This window comes from Bubalus bubalis, chromosome 13, assembly GCF_019923935.1.
Source record: "Bubalus bubalis isolate 160015118507 breed Murrah chromosome 13, NDDB_SH_1, whole genome shotgun sequence".
Lineage (NCBI taxonomy): Eukaryota > Metazoa > Chordata > Mammalia > Artiodactyla > Bovidae > Bubalus > Bubalus bubalis.
Window position 1 is genome coordinate 73,289,343 of NC_059169.1, and position 20,085 is coordinate 73,309,427.

The window sequence follows — 20,085 nt, forward strand, 5'->3', positions numbered from 1 at the left end:
CCAACCCATGGATTGAACCCAGGCCTCCTGCATTGCAGGTGGATTCTTTACCAGCTGAGCCACAAGGGAAGCCCTCCTATCCAATAAGATGGCAAAAATTTTTAAATAGAAAATAACAAATATTGGTAAGAGTGTGGAAAAACTGGAACTCTTATCCATTGTTGTTGGGATCTAAAATGGTGCAACCATGTTAGAAAACAGTTTGACAGTTCCTCAAAAGTTTGAGCATAGAGTTACCATTTGACCCAGCAATTCCGCTCAGGTATGTAGCCAAGAGACTTGAACACATATGTTTACAAATGTTCATAGCAATGGTATTCATAAGTCCCAAACTGGAAACAGGGACTTCCCTGGCAGTCCAGTGCTTAAGAGTCCATGCTTCTAAAGCAGTGGGCACCATTCAATCCCTGGTTGGGGAAATAAGATCCCATATGCTGCATGCTGCAGCCAAAAAATTGAAAAAAAAAAAGTGGAAACAATCCAAATGTCCATCAGCTTATAAGTGGACAAATAAAATGTGGTATATCCTTATAATGCACTACCATTCAGCAATGAGAAGGAATGAAGTACTGATTCAGGCTATAACATGGATGAATCTTGAAAACATTTTGCTAAATGATAGAAGTCAGACAGAAAAGGTCATATATTTTATTATTCCACTTACATGAAATGTCTAGAATGGGCAAATGCACAGAGACAGAAAGTTGATTAATGGTTGCCAGAGGCTGGGGGAAGAGAAGGGAGAAAGGGGTAACTCCTAAGGGAGTTTTTCGTATTGATGGGGATTGTGAGAGCTGGACCGTAAAGAAGGCAGAATGCCAAAGAATTGATGATTTAGAACTGTGGTGCTGGAGAAGACTCCTGAAAGTCCCTCAGACAGCAAGGAGATCAAACCAGTCAATCTTAAGGGAGATCAACCCTGAATATTCACTGGAAGGACTGATGCTGAAGCTGAAGTTCCAGTATTTTGGTCATCTGATGCGGACAGACTACTCACTGGAAAAATCCCTAATGCTGGGAAAGATTGAGGGCAGAAGGAGAAGAGGGCATCAGAGGATGAGATGGCTGGACAGCATCACCAATGTAATGATCATGAACTTGGGCAGACTCTGGTAGATGGTGAGGGACAGGGAGGTCTGGCGTGCCGCCGTCCATGGGGTCACAGAGTCGGACACGACTGGGTGACCGAACAACAGCAACATTGATGGGGGTGGTGATGAAAATATCGTATAATTGGACAGTGGTGATGGTTGCTTAATTCTGTGAAATATAAAACCCGCTGAACTGTGCACTTTAAAATGCTGAATTTTCTGGTATATGAATAATATCTCAATAAATTGTTAAAAAAAAATAGGTCCCCCTTCCTCTGGGATTCCAGCTGCAGCCCCACACGAGGGTAGGGCTTGATACATAGAGTAGATGCTGTATTTCAGCTCTAACTCATCCCTTCTGCTTGGAGCCCTGCTTATTAAACAAATTTCCGGGCTAATATTTGATCTTCTCTCAGAGACTAACTTTTTGCTGAAAGACTTCCATCCAACCATTGCTAAAGTAGGAAGGAAATAAGGAGAATGAAAAAGACTAAGAAACTGACCATGACATACCTATTAAAAGTTCAGCAACCACTGTAGAAATAAAAATGATACTTTCTCATTTTAAAGAAAATAAGATCTCCTAATTTTTTTCTGATAATGAATGCTACATTATTATTGAAAAAAAAAATGACTCTAACATAAATTTACTGATTTGTAGCATAAAAATGATTTCACTAGTTGCTCAACTACTTAAAATATTACTTCTTTCGTTCTATAAAATTGCTTCCTTTTCATTAAGTTTTTCTTTCTGACCTATAGTGGGCCAAAAATTAACTTGTACTTTTTCTTTCCTTTCTCCCATATTTAGTAAGTGGTTCAGTTCAGTTCAGTTCAGTCACTCAGTTGTTTCCGACTCCTTGCGACCCGATGAATCACAGCATGCCAGGCCTCCCCGTCCATCACCATCTCCCAGAGTTCACTCAAACTCACATCCATCGAGTCGGTGATGCCATCCAGCCATCTCATCCTCTGTCGTCCCCTTTTTCTCCTGCCCCCAATCCCTCCCAGCATCAGAATCTTTTCCAATGACTCAACTCTTAGCATGAGGTGGCCAAAGCACTGGAGTTTCAGCTTTAGCATCATTCCTTGCAAAGAACATCCAGGACTGATCTCCTTCAGAATGGACTGGTTGGATCCCCTTGCTGTCCAAGGGACTCTCAAGAGTCTTCTCCAACACCACAGTTCAAAAGCATCAATTCTTCGGTGCTCAGCTTTCTTCACAGCCCAACTCTCACATCCATTACATTACCACTGGAAAAACCATAGCCTTGACTAGACAGACCTTTGTTGGCAAAGTAATGTCTCTGCTTTTCAATATGCTATCTAGGTTGGTTATAACTTTTCTTCCAAGGAGTAAGTGTCTTTTCATTTTATGGCTGCAGTCACCATCTGCAGTGATTTTGGGGCCCCCCAAAATAAAGTCTGATACTGTTTCCACTGTTTCCCCATCTATTTCCCATGAAGTGATGGGACCAGATGCCATGATCTTACTTTTCTGAATGTTGAGCTTTAAGCCAACTTTTTCACTCTCCTCTTTCACTTTCATCAAGAGGCTTTTGAGTTTCTCTTCACTTTCTGCCATAAGGGTGGTGTCATCTGCATATCTGAGGTTATTGCTATTTCTCCCGGCAATCTTGATTCCAGTTTGTGCTTCTTCCAGCCCAGTGTTTCTCATGATGTACTCTGCATATAAGTTAAATAAGTAGGGTGACAATATACAGCCTTGACATACTCCTTTCCCTATTTGGAACCAGTCTGTTGTTCTATGTCCCGTTCTAACTGTTGCTTCCTGACCTGCATATAGCTTTCTCAAGAGGCAGGTCAGGTAGTCTGGTATTCCCATCTGTTTCAGAATTTTCCACAGTTTATTGTGATCCACACAGTAAAAGGCTTTGGCATAGTCAATAAAACAGAAATAGATGTTTTTCTGGAACTCTCTTGCTTTTTAGATGATTACCTATGGCAAATAATTTAAATTTGACTATTATGGTTGTTCTAGGGAGATAAGGATATAGTATTTTAAATATTTAAAGAAAAATGGTAACGTTTAGCTATAGCAAAGGTAAGATTTAGAAGACATTTTTCTTGGATATTAGCCCCTTATTGATCACATCATTTGCAAATATTTTCTCACATTCGGTAGGTTGTCTTCTTGTTTTGCTGATGGTTTCCTTTGTGGGTGTATGTGAACCTGTATTATACACCTGTAACATATAAAATTGTACAGCAACTATACTTCAATTTTTTAAAAAGACATTTTTCTTCTATCAATAATGAAAAATGTTTCTTAACAAAGTCTTTTGAGTAAGTTTAAATCAGCAAAAAATTGTGAACTAATCCACGAATTTAAATGTAGCAATGTTACCACAAATGAAGAATTTATGCCAAAGCTTTGTTGTTGTTTAGTCACTAAGTTGTGTTCGACTCTTTTGCGACCCCATGGACTGTAGCCCACCAGGCTCTTCTGTCCATGTGATTTCCCAGGCAAGAATACTGAAGTAGGCTGCCATATCCTTCTCCAGGGGATCGTCTCAGCTCAGACATCTAACCCGCAGCTCCTGCAGCTCCTGCATTAGCCAGGAAGGTTCTTTACCTCTAAGTCACCAGATGAAATCATTTAACTACCTGAAATTTGTCTTTGTGGTTCTCCTGCATCTATATTTGGTCATTTTGGGGTTAACTTCTTAGTCACTGAAATGTGGATGTCCTTGGATCATGTGAAAATATGAGACCCTAGCTGGGTATGAATCTAAAGCACAGAAGAGCAGTGTCAGATGATGTCTGATAGGAAACTCAGAGTCAGTACCTAGGAAAAGCTACCACTGACTTTAAAGCCAAATGACTGAATGCTTGGGAAATACACTCAATTCTAGCAAAAATTTAGCTCATGACTTATAAAACAATGCAGAAAATATTATCTAGACATATCTGGGAATGAGACAAGGTTAGTTTAAGTGGTGACTGATGCAGATTATTATAAAAAGAGTAGAAATATATATAGGTTTGTTTCCTTAAATCTTTGTGGTGGGCTTTATGTATTAATAAAGAATTCTTCTGTTTCTTGAAGGAAGTTTTAAAAAACATATAGTTCTGTCTTCTGACTCCATTAAATAGGAGGACCAGTTGTCCCATGTCCAGGACATTTACCATCACTTGTCAGCATAGTCGGAGAAGGCAATAGCACCCCACTCCAGTACTCTTGCCTGGAAAATCCCATGGATAGAGGAGCCTGGTAGGCTGCAGTCCATGGGGTCGCTAAGAGTCGGACACAACTGAGCGACTTAGTAGTCAGCATAGTACCCTAAGTCTAGACTTTCCAAGGAATTAATACTCTTCCTGAAAGTTAAATCTGCAAATCTAAATGTCAAATTAAAAAAAACAAAAAACAAGCCATAGACCAAGTTTAGTGGATGTTAGCTAGATGGATATTAACTAGACTTATTGTGGTGATTCCTTCACTATATATACAAATATTGAATCATTAGGTAATATACCTGAACCTAATATAGTTGACCCTTGAACAATGTAGTGGTTAGGCGCACCCACCCTCCATACACTCAAAAATCCTCACATAAGTTTATGTGTGTTTATAACTAGACCCTCCATCTGTGCACAGTTCTGCATATGTGAATTCAATGAACTGCAGATCGTGTAGGTCTCTAGTACTTAATATTGAAAAACATGTCTAGAAGTGGACCCACACAGTTCAAACCTGTGTTGTTCCAGGATTATGTGTCAATTATATCTCAATTAAAAAAAAGAAACAGGCTAAGTTTAGAAGGAGGTAAAAGATACGTTATCAAATATGCTTGGTTTAATCCGTAGGTAACTTATTACTATGGGAAAGAAAAGATGCATACCAATCTTCTGAAGCACATGGATTTCTATATTATGCCAGTGGTTAATGTGGATGGTTATGACTACACATGGAAAAAGGTAGGTGAAGGCAAAGAAAACAAAACATACTCCTTTAGAGCATACAGGATACACAGACAGAATTATTCATAGAATCCTGGATCCCAGCATGATGGTTTTATCATGAAAAAAAATTTGTTTAATTCATTATGGGAAAGTTCAAACATACATGAGTAGAAATAATTGTATGGTAAACTCTGATGTGCTTATCACATAGCCAATCAATTCATGGCCAATCTTTTTTCACCTGTATCCCCAACTCCCTTCTATCTTACCCCTATCCTTTTGAAGCAAGTCTCAGATACCATATCATTTCATCAATGAATATTTCAGGATGCATCTAACTGAGGTTTTAAAAAATAGCAATACAATTATACCTAAAGTGAAAAATAATTATTTACTATCATAAAATTTCTAATCAGTATTTAAATTTCCTATCATACCACAGCTTTTTAAAAATGTTCATTTCTTTGGTGCAGGATCCAAATAAGGTTGATATGTTGTGATTGCTTTATAGCCTTTATTTTTATTTTAATCCATAGATTCTCCCCCGATATCTCTTTTTCCCTATTTCCCTGCAACTTGTTTCACTGAAGAAGAGAGTTTCCTGCCTGGATTTACTCATCGTGTTGCCATGTTGTAGTTTAACACGTTCCTTTGTCCTCTGTATTTTCTGAAACTTGATGTTTGGATTCTGGAAGATTAATAAGATTCAGGTTTGGCTTTTTTGGCAAGACTACTTCATTGTGATGGGGTGTTTTCCCAGCAAGAGTGGCACAGGTCTGGTTTTATCTCTTTTTTGATGTTAGCCGCCTTGATACATGGTGCCCCATCTGTTCATTCTTACTAGGAGTTGTTTGGATGGTATTTTGATTTATAAAAATCATGAATTGCCAGAATTAGAACAGCATTCTAATGGAATGTGCATCAGAACAGAATTGCACGCTAACCAATATGCAAATTTAATCCTAGTACCCTTTAACTCAATCATGAACATATGTAGGAGTATCTTGGTCAGTCTTGTCTACACTGGAAACCGTTTTAATCCAACAGCATCATGATTCACGTAAAATTACTCAAGCAATATGAAGTACGGCCCTTTCTACTTTAATGAGGAGCACATAAAAACTCTGGCCTGTACACTTCTGCAAACTTCTTGCTTGAGTTTATTCACAGGTGTGTATGTGTCCAAGTGCAGGCATATAAAAACTTCAATTTTCTGACTTGTGAATGTTGGTTGAAATAAATTAATTCTTGTGTGTAAAAAAAAGAAAAAGAGTGCATTGTAAAGTAACTAAACTCTAATAATAATTTTTAATTAAAAAAATTTTAAATTATAAAAACAGTCAAACATACATGAAAAACATACTTGACTAGCACATTTAAACACTCAGGGGAATGGCCATAATTGCTGTGATTAGAAACATAAGGAATTATACCGGAATTATTTTATGTAGTGGTTAATTTAAGCAGAAGAGATGGGAATGGTGAAGGAGATTGATGAAAAATCTCAGGGAAGATGAATACTGTGAACAAAAGTTTTTTAGGTAGGAATGAGCAAACCCTGAACTAAGTAAATGGGAAATACCTTGTATAGTATCTAACATAAAATTGGAGTTCAATAAATGGCCACATTTATAGATTGCTATTACAATAAATTTATGCCTTCACTGGACTCCCAGTGGAGTTCAGCCACGCTTTAGATAGTATTACTCTGCAACCGACTTTTGTATCTTAACTCTGCCAACTAACTCCTGAAGTATGAGAACCCAATTTCCTCAGAGCAACTGTTGCTGCCAGACTCACAGGCCTGGGATTGGAAACAGACCGGGAGGCTGGGCAGAAGGGTTGGTGGAATAGGGGGAAGGGTGCCATGTCATCCCCACCCAGAACTCAAACAAAGTCTATGCAACTGTTTACAAGATTAAATTCCCAGATTACCCCAAGAACCCAATGGGCTATTTTTGCTTTACATTTAGAAACCGGAGTTGAATCGCTACAATCACAGACACCACCAAACTAGAGGCATTTTCACATCTCTGCTTCCTGTAGGTTTTCAGTGAATGTTGGATTCAATCTAAAAACAGCGCTGAAACTCATGATTCAACAACATTGTATTATCATCATCAAACTTGCTAAAAGACTTGATCTTAATCGTTTCCACCACAAAAAAGAGAGAATTAATGTGACAGGTTAGAAGTGCTAATTATCCCGATAGTAGTAATCATAATATGTAAATAAATCAAACGAACATGTTGAACATCTTTAATTTATACAATGTTGTATGTCAAATACATTTCAATTAAAAAAAAAAAGAAACTCATGACTCATAGTTTTGAGTTGAAACACCAAGTTATTTTACTTTTCTTAGAACGACAGAAGATAGAAAATGGCAATGCATAAAATTAAAGGAAACGAGACCTAACAAGAAGGCCAGTAAGCAGCCTATAAAAACCAGCTGACATATTTTTTTTTGGTAGGTCAAAGCTCATCAAATATCACCATTTCATTTGATTCAAGTTTGAGTGAACCCAATTAAGACCTGAATAGAACAGCGGCCATGCAAGAAGTATTGTGAAGACAGTGACCGGGTGAAGAGATGGGGTTAAAGGAGAGAAATACAACACTGTCCACTTTGTCATTAAAAGTGGCGTCTTTCCTAAACCACAAACATGGGTGTCTGGTAATCTGTGTTTTGTTTATTTAGGATCGAATGTGGAGAAAGAATCGTTCTTTACATGAAAAAAATGCTTGTGTCGGAACAGACCTGAACAGGAATTTTGCCTCCAAACACTGGTGTGGTAGGTTGTTTGCTTAATCTCTAGCAACATCTCTTCATTTAAAAGGTGATATTCCTAAAAACCCATTGCTGCTGCTGCTGCTAAGTCACTTCAGTCGTGTCCGACTCTGTGCGACCCCAGAGACAGAAGCCCACCAGATTCCCCTGTCCCTGGGATTCTCCAGGCAAGAACACTGGAGTGGGTTGCCATTTCCTTCTCCAATGCATGAAAGTGAAAAGTGAAAGTGAAGTCACTCAGTTGTGTCCGACTCTTTGCGACCCCATGGACTGCAGCCTACCATTAATTCAAGCTAATTAGAGGGGAGGACTATCTGAATCAGGAAATAATTGAAATAAGAAACTTTTTGCTTAATGCAATGATGTGAAGGTTGGCTAAAATCAGCAGAACATGCTTAACCTGTGCTCCTTGTTTTAATAGCCATGTCTTTAGAAGAAGGCAGTTGGACCAGTTCTGTAAGGTTCTTTCTAGCTTCAAAGTTCTAAAATTCTTTTTCTCTAGAATCATACGGAATTGACCGCTCAATTTCCTACTTTCATAAACAAATAGCTTTCATTATGAGGATATCAAAGACAAGAGTTGGATGGGTACCTCTTGTTTTCAATTGTTTAGGAAAATATTTACTTCTATAGTGTTGCAAAACCTTTGTTTGTTTGTTTGGCTTGTGAAATCTTAGTTTTCCCAACGAGGACTAGGGATCAGACCTGTACCCCCTGCAGTGGAAGTGCAGAGTCCTAACCATTGGATGGCCAGGGAAGTCCCAAAACATTTTGTGTTCCCTGTTACCGTTCACTTTCTTAAGTTCTTTCTTTCATGAATATCATAAAGAGAAACTTGTATTCAGCACAGTAGGAATTCCTTGTTCCTTGATTCAAATGACTTACAGTACTCAGTGAACACTGACTTGGGCTTTCAAGGATATTGTCTGCTCTCAGGGAGGTAGGTGTTAGTTCGCCCACCCTCCAAGGATATTTCATAGTTGCTACATTTGGGAAACAACTACAAAGCTAAACAGTGAGCTGGAGTCATCTATATTTTTGAACGTGGGAGCATGTGGCTCTATGAGGACACCAGAGAGGGAGCAAAGCTGTTGAAGCCACGCAAATAGCCTCTTCTTCCCATTCCTTTACCGTACGCAGTCATAGCCACATGATCCTCTGTATTTCCTTTAGAAAAGAAGTGCTGCCTGCTAAGCTGCTTCAGTCATGTCTGACTCTCTGCAACCTCATGGACTATAGCCCACCAGGCTCCTCTGTCCATGGGATTCTCCAGGAAAGAATCCTGGAGTGGGTTGCCATTTCCTCTTCCAGGGGATCTTCCGGACTCAGGGATTGAACCCATGTCTTTTATGTCTCCTGCATTGGCAGGTGGGTTCTTTACCACTAGCGCCACCTGGGAAGCCCAAGTGAAAACTCATAATTTCATCATTGTCACAATGTATCAAGTTGGCCAAAAACTTCATTCCAGTAAGAGCTTAAGGACAAACCTGAATGAACTTTTTGGCCAACCTAATAGACACAAAAACTTCACAATAGAGTACTTTTTTCTTGATTTCCTCTTCCCTCTTCAGTCAGAAACTCCATGAGGGTAGGGACGATTATCCATTACCTAGCTCGGTACCTGGCACGCAGAGCAGGTCTCAGAAAGTTATTCAAATGAGTCTGTGCATGAAATAAGTTGTTCTAAGAAAGCCACAGACATAGTAAGAAAACACAGGAAATAATAGCTGATCCTGCCTCAGGCTCAAGGGAATCATTTAGTGGTTTCTTTGTAAAAGCCATCATTAAGATTGTCCAATAAAAGTGCCCACCGAAGCATAAAGACCCTCATGGGCAGTAATAACTGGGGAGGGAATCAGAGAAGCAGCAGCTAATTATCAAAGGCCTCTGAATAAACAGAGCTGACAGTTGCTAAGTGGTGAGAAGTTTATATACTTCATCCCCTGGGTTTCATTATCTACACATCATTGATGAAGAAACCCAGACTTGAAAAGGTTAAGTCCCTTGCTCAAGAGCACAGAGCTAGGAGGCGGCCGAGCTAAGATATAAAGCCAGGCTGCCTGGCTTCAAATTTGCTGAAATTCTTCTGAGTCTGACAATCACTCTTCAGATATAAGTTCCTTTTTGAAACTTCTTTTATCTGCACGCTTTTTTTTTTGTTTTTTACTACTCTATTTTACCTAATGTTTTTTATGGTGAAACTAATGTTACCTAATTTGAATAACCAAGTAGTCAAATATCTTCTGTTATTGTCATCAAAAAATATCTCAGACCCCTGATTAGGCCTGTGGTTGTATTATTATATGTCACAAGAGTTAAAAGCAGGAACAGAAGCAGCAGTAATATATCATACATAAGAGAGATTTCCAAATAAAAAATAACAGTAGGGAACTCTTTTTTTTTTTTTTTTTTTTTTTTTGCTGAGTGCCCCAGAATCTCTTCAGTACTTTGTGAGCAGTGAGAAAAAAAGAATTAAATTTTATCTCTTCCTTGTCCCTACAACTATTAATAGAATGTGCCTTTATAATCGGAGAAGGCGATGGCACCCCACTCCAGTACTCTTGGCTGGAAAATCCCATGGACAGAGGAGCCTGGTGGGCTGCAGACCATGGGGTTACGAAGAGTAGGACACGAGTGAGCGACTTCACTTTCACTTTTCGCTTTTATGCATTGGAGAAGGAAATGGCAACCCACTCCAGTGTTCTTGCTGGAGAATCCCAGGGACGGCAGAGCCTGGTGGGCTGCCATCTATGGGGTCGCACAGAGTCGGACACGACTGAAGAGACTTAGCAGCAGCAGCAGCCTTTATAATACTTTGTAAAGAATCTGAAACAGCACCTCACTTAGGAACAGGAAATGATAATATCAAGCCTATTTATTTATTTTTTTAATTTTTTTATTCTTTTTTATATTTAACTGAAGGATAATTGCTTAACAGTATTGTGTTGGTTTCTGCAAAACAACAACATGAATCAGCCATAGGTATATATGGCTCCTCCCTCTTGAACCTCCCTCCCACCTTCCTCCCCATCCCACCCCTCTAGGTTGTTACAGAGCCCCGTTGTGAGTTCCCTGAGTCATACAGCAAATTCCCATGGGCTATCTATTTCACATGTGATAATGTAGGTTTCCAAGCTACTCTCTCCATACATCCCACCCTCTCTTTCCTCCTACCCCCAATCATGTGCTAAAGTCTGTTCTCTATATCTATGTTTCCATCACTGTCCTGCAAAGCCTACTTACTCATTTTATGTTCATTTTACCTTTCCTCTGTATTAAAATTGTGTATATGTGTGTGTGTTTGTGTGGGAGCTGGAAATAGAGGTCAGTTCAGTCAGTCAGTTCAGTCGCTCGGTCATGTCCGACTCTTTTCGACCCCATGAATCGCAGCATGCCAGGCCTCCCTGTCCATCACCAACTCCCAGGAGTTTACCCAAACTCATGTCCATCGAGTCAGTGATGCCATCCAGCCATCTCATCCTCTGTCGTCCCCTTCTCCTCCTGCCCCCAATTCCTCCCAGCATCAGAGTCTTTTTCAATGAGTCAACACTTTGTATGAAGTGGCCAAAGTACTGGAGTTTCAGCTTTAGCATCAGTCCTTCCAGTGAACACCCAGGACTTATCTCCTTTAGGATGGACTGGTTGGATCTTCTTGCAGTCCAAGGGACTCTCAAGAGTCTTCTCCAACATCACAGTTCAAAAGCATCAATTCTTTGGCACTCAGCTTTCTTCACAGTCCAACTCTCACATCCATACATGACCACTGGAAAAACCATAGCCTTGACTAGACGGACTTTTGTTGGCAAAGTAATGTCTCTGCTTTTGAAGATGCTGTCTACGTTGGTCATAACTTTCCTTCCAAGGAGTAAGCGTCTTTTAATTTCATGGCTGCAATCACGATCTGCAGTGATTTTGGAGCCCCAAAAAATAAAGTCTGACACTGTTTCCACTGTTTCCCCATCTATTTCCCATGAAGTGATGGGACCAGATGCCATGATCTTTGTTTTCTGAATGTTGAGCTTTAAGCCAACTTTTTCACTCTCCTCTTTCACTTTCATCAAGAGGCTTTTTAGTTCCTCTTCACTTTCTGCCATAAGGGTGGTGTCATCTGCATATCTGAGGTTATTGATAGTTCTCCTGGCAATCTTGATTCCAGCTTGTGCTTCTTCCAGCCCAGCATTTCTCATGGTGTACTCTGCATATAAGTTAAATAAGCAGGGTGACAATATAGCCAATCTGATCACACAGACCACAGCCTTGTCTAACTCAGTGAAACTAAGCCATGATGTGTGGGGCCACCCAAGACAGACAGGTCATGGTGGAGAGGTCTGACAGAATGTGGTCCACTGGAGAAGGGAATGCCAAACCACTTCAGTATTCTTGCCTTGAGAACCCCATGAACAGTATGAAAAGGCAAAATGATAGGATACTGAAAGAGGAACTCCCCAGGTTGGTAAGTGCCCAATATGCTACTGGAGATCAGCCGAGAAATAACTCCAGAAAAGAATGAAGGGATGGAGGCAAAGCAAAAACAATACCCAGTTGTGGATGTGACTGGTGATAGAAACAAGGTCCGATGCTGTAAAGAGCAAAGTTGCATAGGAACCTGGAATGTTAGGCCCATGAATCAAGGGAAATCGGAAATGGTCAAATAAGAGATGGCAAGAGTGAACATCGACATTCTAGGAATCAGCAAACTAAAATGGACTGGATGGGTGAATTTAACTCAGATGACCATTATATCTACTACTGTGGGCAGGAATCCCTTAGAAGAAATGGAGTAGCCATCATGGTCAACAAAAGAGTCCAGACTGCAGTACTTGGATGCAATCTCCAAAATGACAGAATGATCTCTATTCATTTCCAAGGCAAACCATTCAATATCACAGTAATCCAAGCTTATGCCCCAACCAGCAACACTGAAGAAGCTGAAGTTGAACAGTTCTCTGAAGACCTACAAGACCTTTTAGAACTAACACCCAAAAAAGATGTCCTTTTCATTATAGGGGACTGGAATGCAAAAGTAGGAAGTCAAGAAACACCTGGAGTAACAGGCAAATTTGGCCTTGGAGTACAGAAATAGAGGTAGGGATATCTTAATTGGCTTGGGCTGCCATAACAAAATATCACAGGGTGGAAGGCTCAAAAAAGAGAAAGTATTTCTTGTAGTTCTGGGGGTTGTAAGTCCAAGATCAAGGTTATCAGCAGGGTGGGTTTCTCTTGAGGCTTTTCTCCGTGGCGTGCAGATGGCTGCATTCTTGCTGTGTCCTTACACAGCCTTTTCACTGTGTGTATACATCCCTGGTGTTCCTTTCTTCTTATAAGGACACCAGTTATAGTGGATCAGGGCCTTACTTTTATGATTTTATCACCTCCTTTAAGGCCCTATCTCCAAATATAACACATGATGTCTTATGGCTTCAACACAGGAATTGGGGGTAGAGTGGGGCTTCCCAGGTGGTGCTAGTGGTAAAGAACCTGCCTGCCAAAGCAGGAGCAGTAAGAGACTTGGGTTTGATCCCTGGGTCACGAGGATCCCCCAGAGAGGGGCATGACTACCCACTCCAGTATTCTTGCCTAGAGAATCCCATGGACAGAGGAGCCTGGTGGGCCACAGTCTATACGGTCACAGAGTCTGACCTGATTGAAGCAATTTAGCACACACACAGGGGAAAGAAGAATTCAGTCTCCAACAGGGGGTATTTGTGAGGACCTCTGGTCTCAAACTTCTTTTAACAAGTTTTCTGAAATGTTAAGTTAAACTACAAGGTTTTTGCAACTGGTGTGGGATAGAAAGTATTTCATTTCTTTTCCTAGAGACCATATGGTCTTTTAATTTTTCTAATCATAGTAAAACATATAACATAAAATTTTGCCACTTCTACCATTAAAAACTATAGTTCAGTGACTTTGAGTGCAGTCCCAATCATTTGCAACCATGACCAACATCCGTTCCCCAAATTTTTTCGTCATCCCAGACAGAAATTCTAAAACAGTTAAGCAATAGCTTCTTGTTCACCACCCATAGAAGCCCCTGGTAGTTTCTAACTGACTTTTTGTCTCAATGAGTTTGCTGTTCCAGGTATTTTTTTGATCCCACTTTTTATAGATCAAAGAATGATTGAACATGAAGGGACCTGGAAGACCAAGCACCTCTTGGTATAGATGAAGAATTTGGGCTGAGAGAGATGAAGTGGCTTGTCCATATTAACATCCCTATTTAAAGGCAAAACAGACTCTGAAAAACAGATTGACTCTAGATGGCTCTTTCAAATAGAAGTTTGAAATCTCTAGAATGACAGTCATAAAATGAGAATCTGAGGTAACACTGTTCATTACAGTAGCCTCTAGCCACATGTGGCCGTGGAACACTGGAAATGTGGTTTGTCCAAACTGAGACATGCAATGAAGGTGAAATATACACCAGACTCTTTGAATGAAAAAGTAACACAAAATATCTCACAAGTAATTTTTATGTTGATTACATTTGAAATGATAAACTTGTACCTATGGGGTTAAATAAAAGTATTCAAAGGTAACTAAACTATCAAAAATGTTTGTCCAATGACATTATTGATTAAAAACTAACAAAAATATATGGAAAGACCTGAGCACAACATTTCCTTGGGTGTGGGGGGGGGGAATGTTTAACAAACAATAAGTTTGTTTCTGTTGCAATAAAAGGAAGAAAATGAAGCAAGCTTAAGTAAGAAAGGCAGACTCTGTAAGGATAATGGAGTAGCCCATGGAACCCAAGGACCAGGATTCAGGCAGACCTTGGAAACAGACTGAAACTGGGCCTGGAGCACCTTAGGGGACTCAGTGGGTCCTTTCTCTGCTCATCTCATCTCTGCGATGCACACTGGCCTGCTCTGTGTCCCAATCCATGTGACGACGACGACAATGATGATGAACAACAGTTACTGAACACTCCGTATATGCCAGGCACTGGGCAAAGCATTTAATGATTTTTCCATTTAATAGATAAAAGAAATTAAAGTATAGATAGGTTTTTAAAAAAATCAATATCGCTTTGCCTCTTAGGGCATGTACAAGAATTCTATTCTTTCTCACCTATTTGAAAAGACCCTGATGCTGGGAAAGATTGAGGGCAGGAAGGGAAGGGGATGACAGAGGATGAGATGGTTGGATGGCATCACTGACTCAATGGACATGGGTTTGGGTAGACTCCGGGAGTTGCTGATGGACAGGGAGGCCTGGTGTGCTGCGGATCATGGGGTCACAAAGAGTCGGACACGACTGAGCGACTGAACTAAACTGTACTGAACTAGAAGACTGATTGAAATACAAGTGAGGGATAAACAGCTTGAGGGCCAAAATAGATGATTAGAATGGTTTTTTGTTGTTGTTGTTTTTACTGTTGAATCTTAACAATTAGCAGTGTCTTATGGAGTAAATGGCATTTTAAAAAATAAAACCAAAAAATATATATTTGAAATGAAAAGTTCTAACTTGTTAGAAGTTGATGGTACCAAATACCCATGTTGTGCCAAAAGTGGCTTTTTTTTAATGTAAAGCATCCATTGAATTATAAGAATTTGTCTTGCTTGGCTGCTTCAGGAAGCCAGAGAACATATGGGCAGTCAGATTTCCTGCGGGGCTAAGTACGTTCTCTTGATGTTACATAGAATGGGAATTCCTGACAGTCCTTATAATGAAAGTCTAAAAGTGGTGTTCAATTTAAGGCCTCATCTTTAATTACCATTATTCTTTTCTATAAAGACTAATTTGGACAACTTTTGACTCATAGGTTAAAAAAAAAAAATCACCCAAGCCAGATAACTATTAAATAGCAATGCCAAGATTGAAATCAAGTGATAGACTGATTAACAGTATGCTCCATAGCATCTACTGTAAACAATGGTCACCACTCCTAATGCCCAATTTGCATCTCCTAAAATAACAGCATTTGCTTCATAGATTTGCTGTGAAGATTGAATGAGATATCCCTATAAGTTTTAGCAGAGTTCCTGACATACAACTTGTGTTCTTTGCAAGCCAGCTGGCACTGTTATTGTTATCTTCTTTGTTGTCAAGAGAGCAGCTTGAAACTAGAAACTGCATTTCCACTTCAAGCTATCGGTGGAGATATTCTGATTGGCAGAACACAAGTAAAGGAGGCAATTTGAGGCTAATAAACTGTTTCTAGAAGAGATAATCTTTGGGGACAGAGGTGGCTCCCTGGGCCCCAACCCTTGACTTAGGTACAGAAAAGAGAAGTGTTAAGAGTCAGGCTGCCATCTAAAATGACGCTTACTCTAATTTCTCAAAGGAATAGACATGCATTATTCTGGCACCAAATATTACCATCCCATTTTATTTACTAATCTTTTTAGCAGGTTAGAAGAAGCACTGAAAGCAGACCTGAGTTCCCAAATGAGACTTTTCTATTGTGGGCTATATTGTGGGTGATTTTTAAACTACACATATCTGGCTTTCCCCGTGGCTCAGCAATAAGGAATTTGTCTGCAGTGCAGTAGACGCAAGACACATAGTAGGTTCGATCCCTGGGTCAGGAAGATCCCCTGGAGAAGGAAAAGGCAATCCACTCCAGTATTCTTGCCTGAAAAATCCCATGGACAGAGGAGCTTATAGTCCAAAGTGTCTCAAAGAGTCTGACTCAACTGAGCACAAGAACAACCAAACTATACACTTCAGAAAAACCAACCTTACAATGATTAGAGAAGATCTTTCTCATGTAACCACACATTCAGAGGCAGAGGTGGCATTTCTGACATTCTCACAGCCACTTTCTTGAGGCTGCAACATAGCTGCAAGATAGCAAGATAGCAAGTTAGGCCATAACTGGTGGATCGTTTGCTATGAGGGCATATAAATTTTGAATTCAAAATAAACACAGACAACATTTTAAAAAATAATTATTTATTTATTTGGCTGCACTGGGTCTTCGTTGTCTCATGAAGGATCTTCAGTCTTCACTGTGGCATGTGGTTTCTTTGTTTTTCCTTTTTTTTAGTTTCGGTATGTGAACTCTTAGTTGCTGCTTGTGGGATCTAGTTCCCTGACCAGGGACTGAACTCCAGGCCCCCTGCATTGGGAGTACAGAGCATCGATGACATTGTCACAAACATGTTTAGAGCGCTCAACTAAATCTGTTTATCTAAAAATGTTACTCCCTAGATATTAGGAGAATACACTGCCAGGGAGATCATAAATAGGACGTGTGAAAGTCGCTCAGTCATGTCCGACTCTTTGCGACCCCATGGACTGTAGTCGACCACACTCCTCCGTCCGTGGGATTTTCCAGGCAGGGGTATTGGAGTGGGTTGCCAATAGGACATGTAGCCCCTTATAATTCCACTCCATCGATTTCACTCCAGGGGAGGGTGCCTCAAGTTTCTCGTGCTCAGAAATCTACTGTGGAACTTACCCTGAGTCGGAACCAGAAGTGAAGGCGGTGGCTGATTTCTTGAGAAGAAATATCAAGCACATTAAAGCTTACATCAGTATGCATTCCTACTCCCAGAAGATAGTGTTTCCATATTCCTACAGCCGAAGCAGAAGCAAAGACCACGAGGAGCTGGTAAGTGCTGCTTAATTCGTTTTTTGTTAGCATTTCATAAGTAAAATAGTACTTAGTTCAAGAATCGAAAACTGTGGGGGAAACTATTCTCCCATAGAGTACGAAGGGGGACAGATGTTTTCTGTCTTGATCTAACTCTTTTGAGAGTCACCCTGGGCCAGGGTTCATTGAGAGATTGTGAAGAACTGAGCCTTCCTCTGAGGACATGAACTTCTGTCCAGCAGAGGGGCTACCTAGGAAAGCGTCAGACAAGCTCTTGGGATGTCAGGAGGGAACCAGTCCACCTTGACCTGACCTGCATATGAAGCCAAGGACAAGACTTTCTGGAATGAATGGTCTGTTTGTGGTGACTAGTTTTCTATGGCAAGCCTGCCATAGGTCAAGTCTTAGCACAATACTTACTGATCTGATATTAGCATTGGGAATTGCTTTTACACTGACCTCCCTTACTTGCAGGGATTTGGTCCTATTAAAAGCAACTCCAATTTCAGCATTGAGGCAAGACCATCCCTCCTTTTGTGGAATGCAGTGGATGGTACAGTGAGTTCAAAGAGGATTTACACAGCCTGCTAGTCCCTCAACCACTCTTTAGTCACAGATATTCTATGCTTGGGTAAGATGACAAAAGATGAGGATGCAAAGGTTCTTGATGGATTGTGATTAGGTTTGAGGAAATCATCACCCCAGATGCTCTCTAGTCAATGGAGGTGCTGTGGCAACATTCCAGTTCTTGCCCAAGTTCTGATCTTTATGTAGTGGTTTATTTCTCATTGACTTGTTTTGTCCTGGTTCTCCGAACAGAATAAACTATAGCCATGTTAGGGGCTAGCAATTCCTGATGACAAATGTAAAGTTCTTTGCAGTTGCTAAAAATAACTCCTTTAGAACAGAAACATACTTGATACTTCAGTTCAGTTCAGTCCCTCAGTCGTGTCGGACTTTTTGTGACCCCGTGAATCGCAGCACGCCAGGCCTCCCTGTCCATCACCAACTCCCGGAGTTCACTCAGACTCATGTCCATTGAGTCAGTGATGCCATCCAGCCATCTCATCCTCTGTCGTCCCCTTCTCCTTCTGCCCCCAATCCCTCCCAGCATCAGAGTCTTTTCCAAGGAGTCAACTCTTCGCATGAGGTGGCCAAAGTACTGGAGTTTCAGCTTTAGCATCATTCCTTCCAAAGAAATCCCAGGGCTGATCTTCAGAATGGACTGGTTGGATCTCTTTGCAGTCCAAGGGACTCTCAAGAGTCTTCTCCAACACCAAAGTTCAAAAGCATCAATTCTTTGGCACTCAGCCTTCTTCACAGTCCAACTCTCACATCCATACATGACCACAGGAAAAACCATACCCTTGACTAGATGGACCTTTGTTGGCAAAGTAATGTCTCTGCTTTTGAGTATGCTTAGGATTCCTTTTTCTTCTCAAGGGGAAATTTTTAAGGAAAGCTCCTTGATTGGTGATTGGAGGAGTGAGAGGGTATTTATCATGATCTGGAAATAGATTTAATGTGATTTTGAGTTATTTTTGGACTGCTATTATCACAAGTGTTTGTTGAGTTATTATGTGTAAAATACTGTGTTTGATGGGCACTGAAAGAAGCACTGGGTAGGGCCCTGCCCTTTAAGAGAATATTATATGGTTAGAGAGCTCATGCATTAGCAAATGTTACAGATTGCTATACTCTAAGGCAGTGGTCCCCAACCTTTTTGGCACCAGGGATCGGTGGGGGGGGAATAGTTTTGGGGTGATTCAAGCATGTTATGCCGCTGCTGATCTGACAGGAGGTGGAGCTTAGGCTGTAATGCGAGTAATGGGGAGCAGCTGTACATACAGATGAAATTTCACTAGCCTGCCTGCCGCTCACCTCCTGCTGTGTGGCCTGGCTCTACTCTGTGATCCAGAGGTTGGTGACCCTGCTCTCTAGTATGAAAAGTGGAAGTGTTAGTTACTCAGTCGTCTTTGACTCTTGGCGACCCCATGGACTGTGGTCCTCCAGGCTTTTCTGTCCATAGAATTCTCCAGCCAAGAATACTGGGAAGGAGAGCCATTCCCTTCTTCAAGGGAGTAACTGTTAAATAAATGGCACAGATGGTACAACTCCCTTCTGACTGGGATAGCTAAGGGTGGCCTTATTAATTCATTCAGAGGGAAACAGATAAGTGAGGGGATAAAGTCTCCACCTTGAGGACTTATAATGGCATGTGGTCCCATCACTTCATGGCAAATAGCTGGGGAAACAGTGGAAACAGTGGTTGACTTTATTTTGGGGGGCTCAAAAATCACTGCAGATGGTGATTGCAGCCATGAAATTAAAAGATGCTTACTCCTTGGAAGGAAAGATATGACCAATGTAGATAGCATATTAAAAAGCAGAGACATTACTTTGTCAACAAAGGTCCATCTAGTCAAGGGTATGGTTTTTCCAGTAGTCATGTATGGATGTGATAGTTGGACTGTAAAGAAAGCTGAGCGCCAAATAATTGATGCTTTTGAACTGTGGTGTTGGAAAAGACTCTTGAGAGTCCGTTGGATGGCAAGGAGATCCAATCAGTCCATTCTAAAGATCAGTCCTGGGTGTTCATTGGAAGGACTGATGTAGAAGCTGAAACTCTAATACTTTGGCCACCTGATGCGAAGAGCTGACTCATTTGAAAAGACCCTGATGCTGGGAAAGATTGAGGGCAGAAGGAAAAGGGGACGACAGAAGATGAGATG

The 20,085-nt window shown here is 40.7% G+C and overlaps 1 protein-coding gene across 1 annotated transcript in view; it reads left to right on the forward strand.

The window, feature by feature from the left end:
* Window positions 1-20,085, forward strand: part of CPB2 (carboxypeptidase B2) — a 57,787-nt gene that overhangs the window by 32,500 nt on the left and 5,202 nt on the right. Inside the window, exons 7-9 of the mRNA XM_006072550.3 lie at window positions 4,920-5,030; window positions 7,717-7,810; window positions 17,169-17,371. Of these exons, the coding sequence (XP_006072612.1) occupies window positions 4,920-5,030; window positions 7,717-7,810; window positions 17,169-17,371 (408 nt within the window). The remainder of the gene's footprint in view (window positions 1-4,919; window positions 5,031-7,716; window positions 7,811-17,168; window positions 17,372-20,085) is intronic.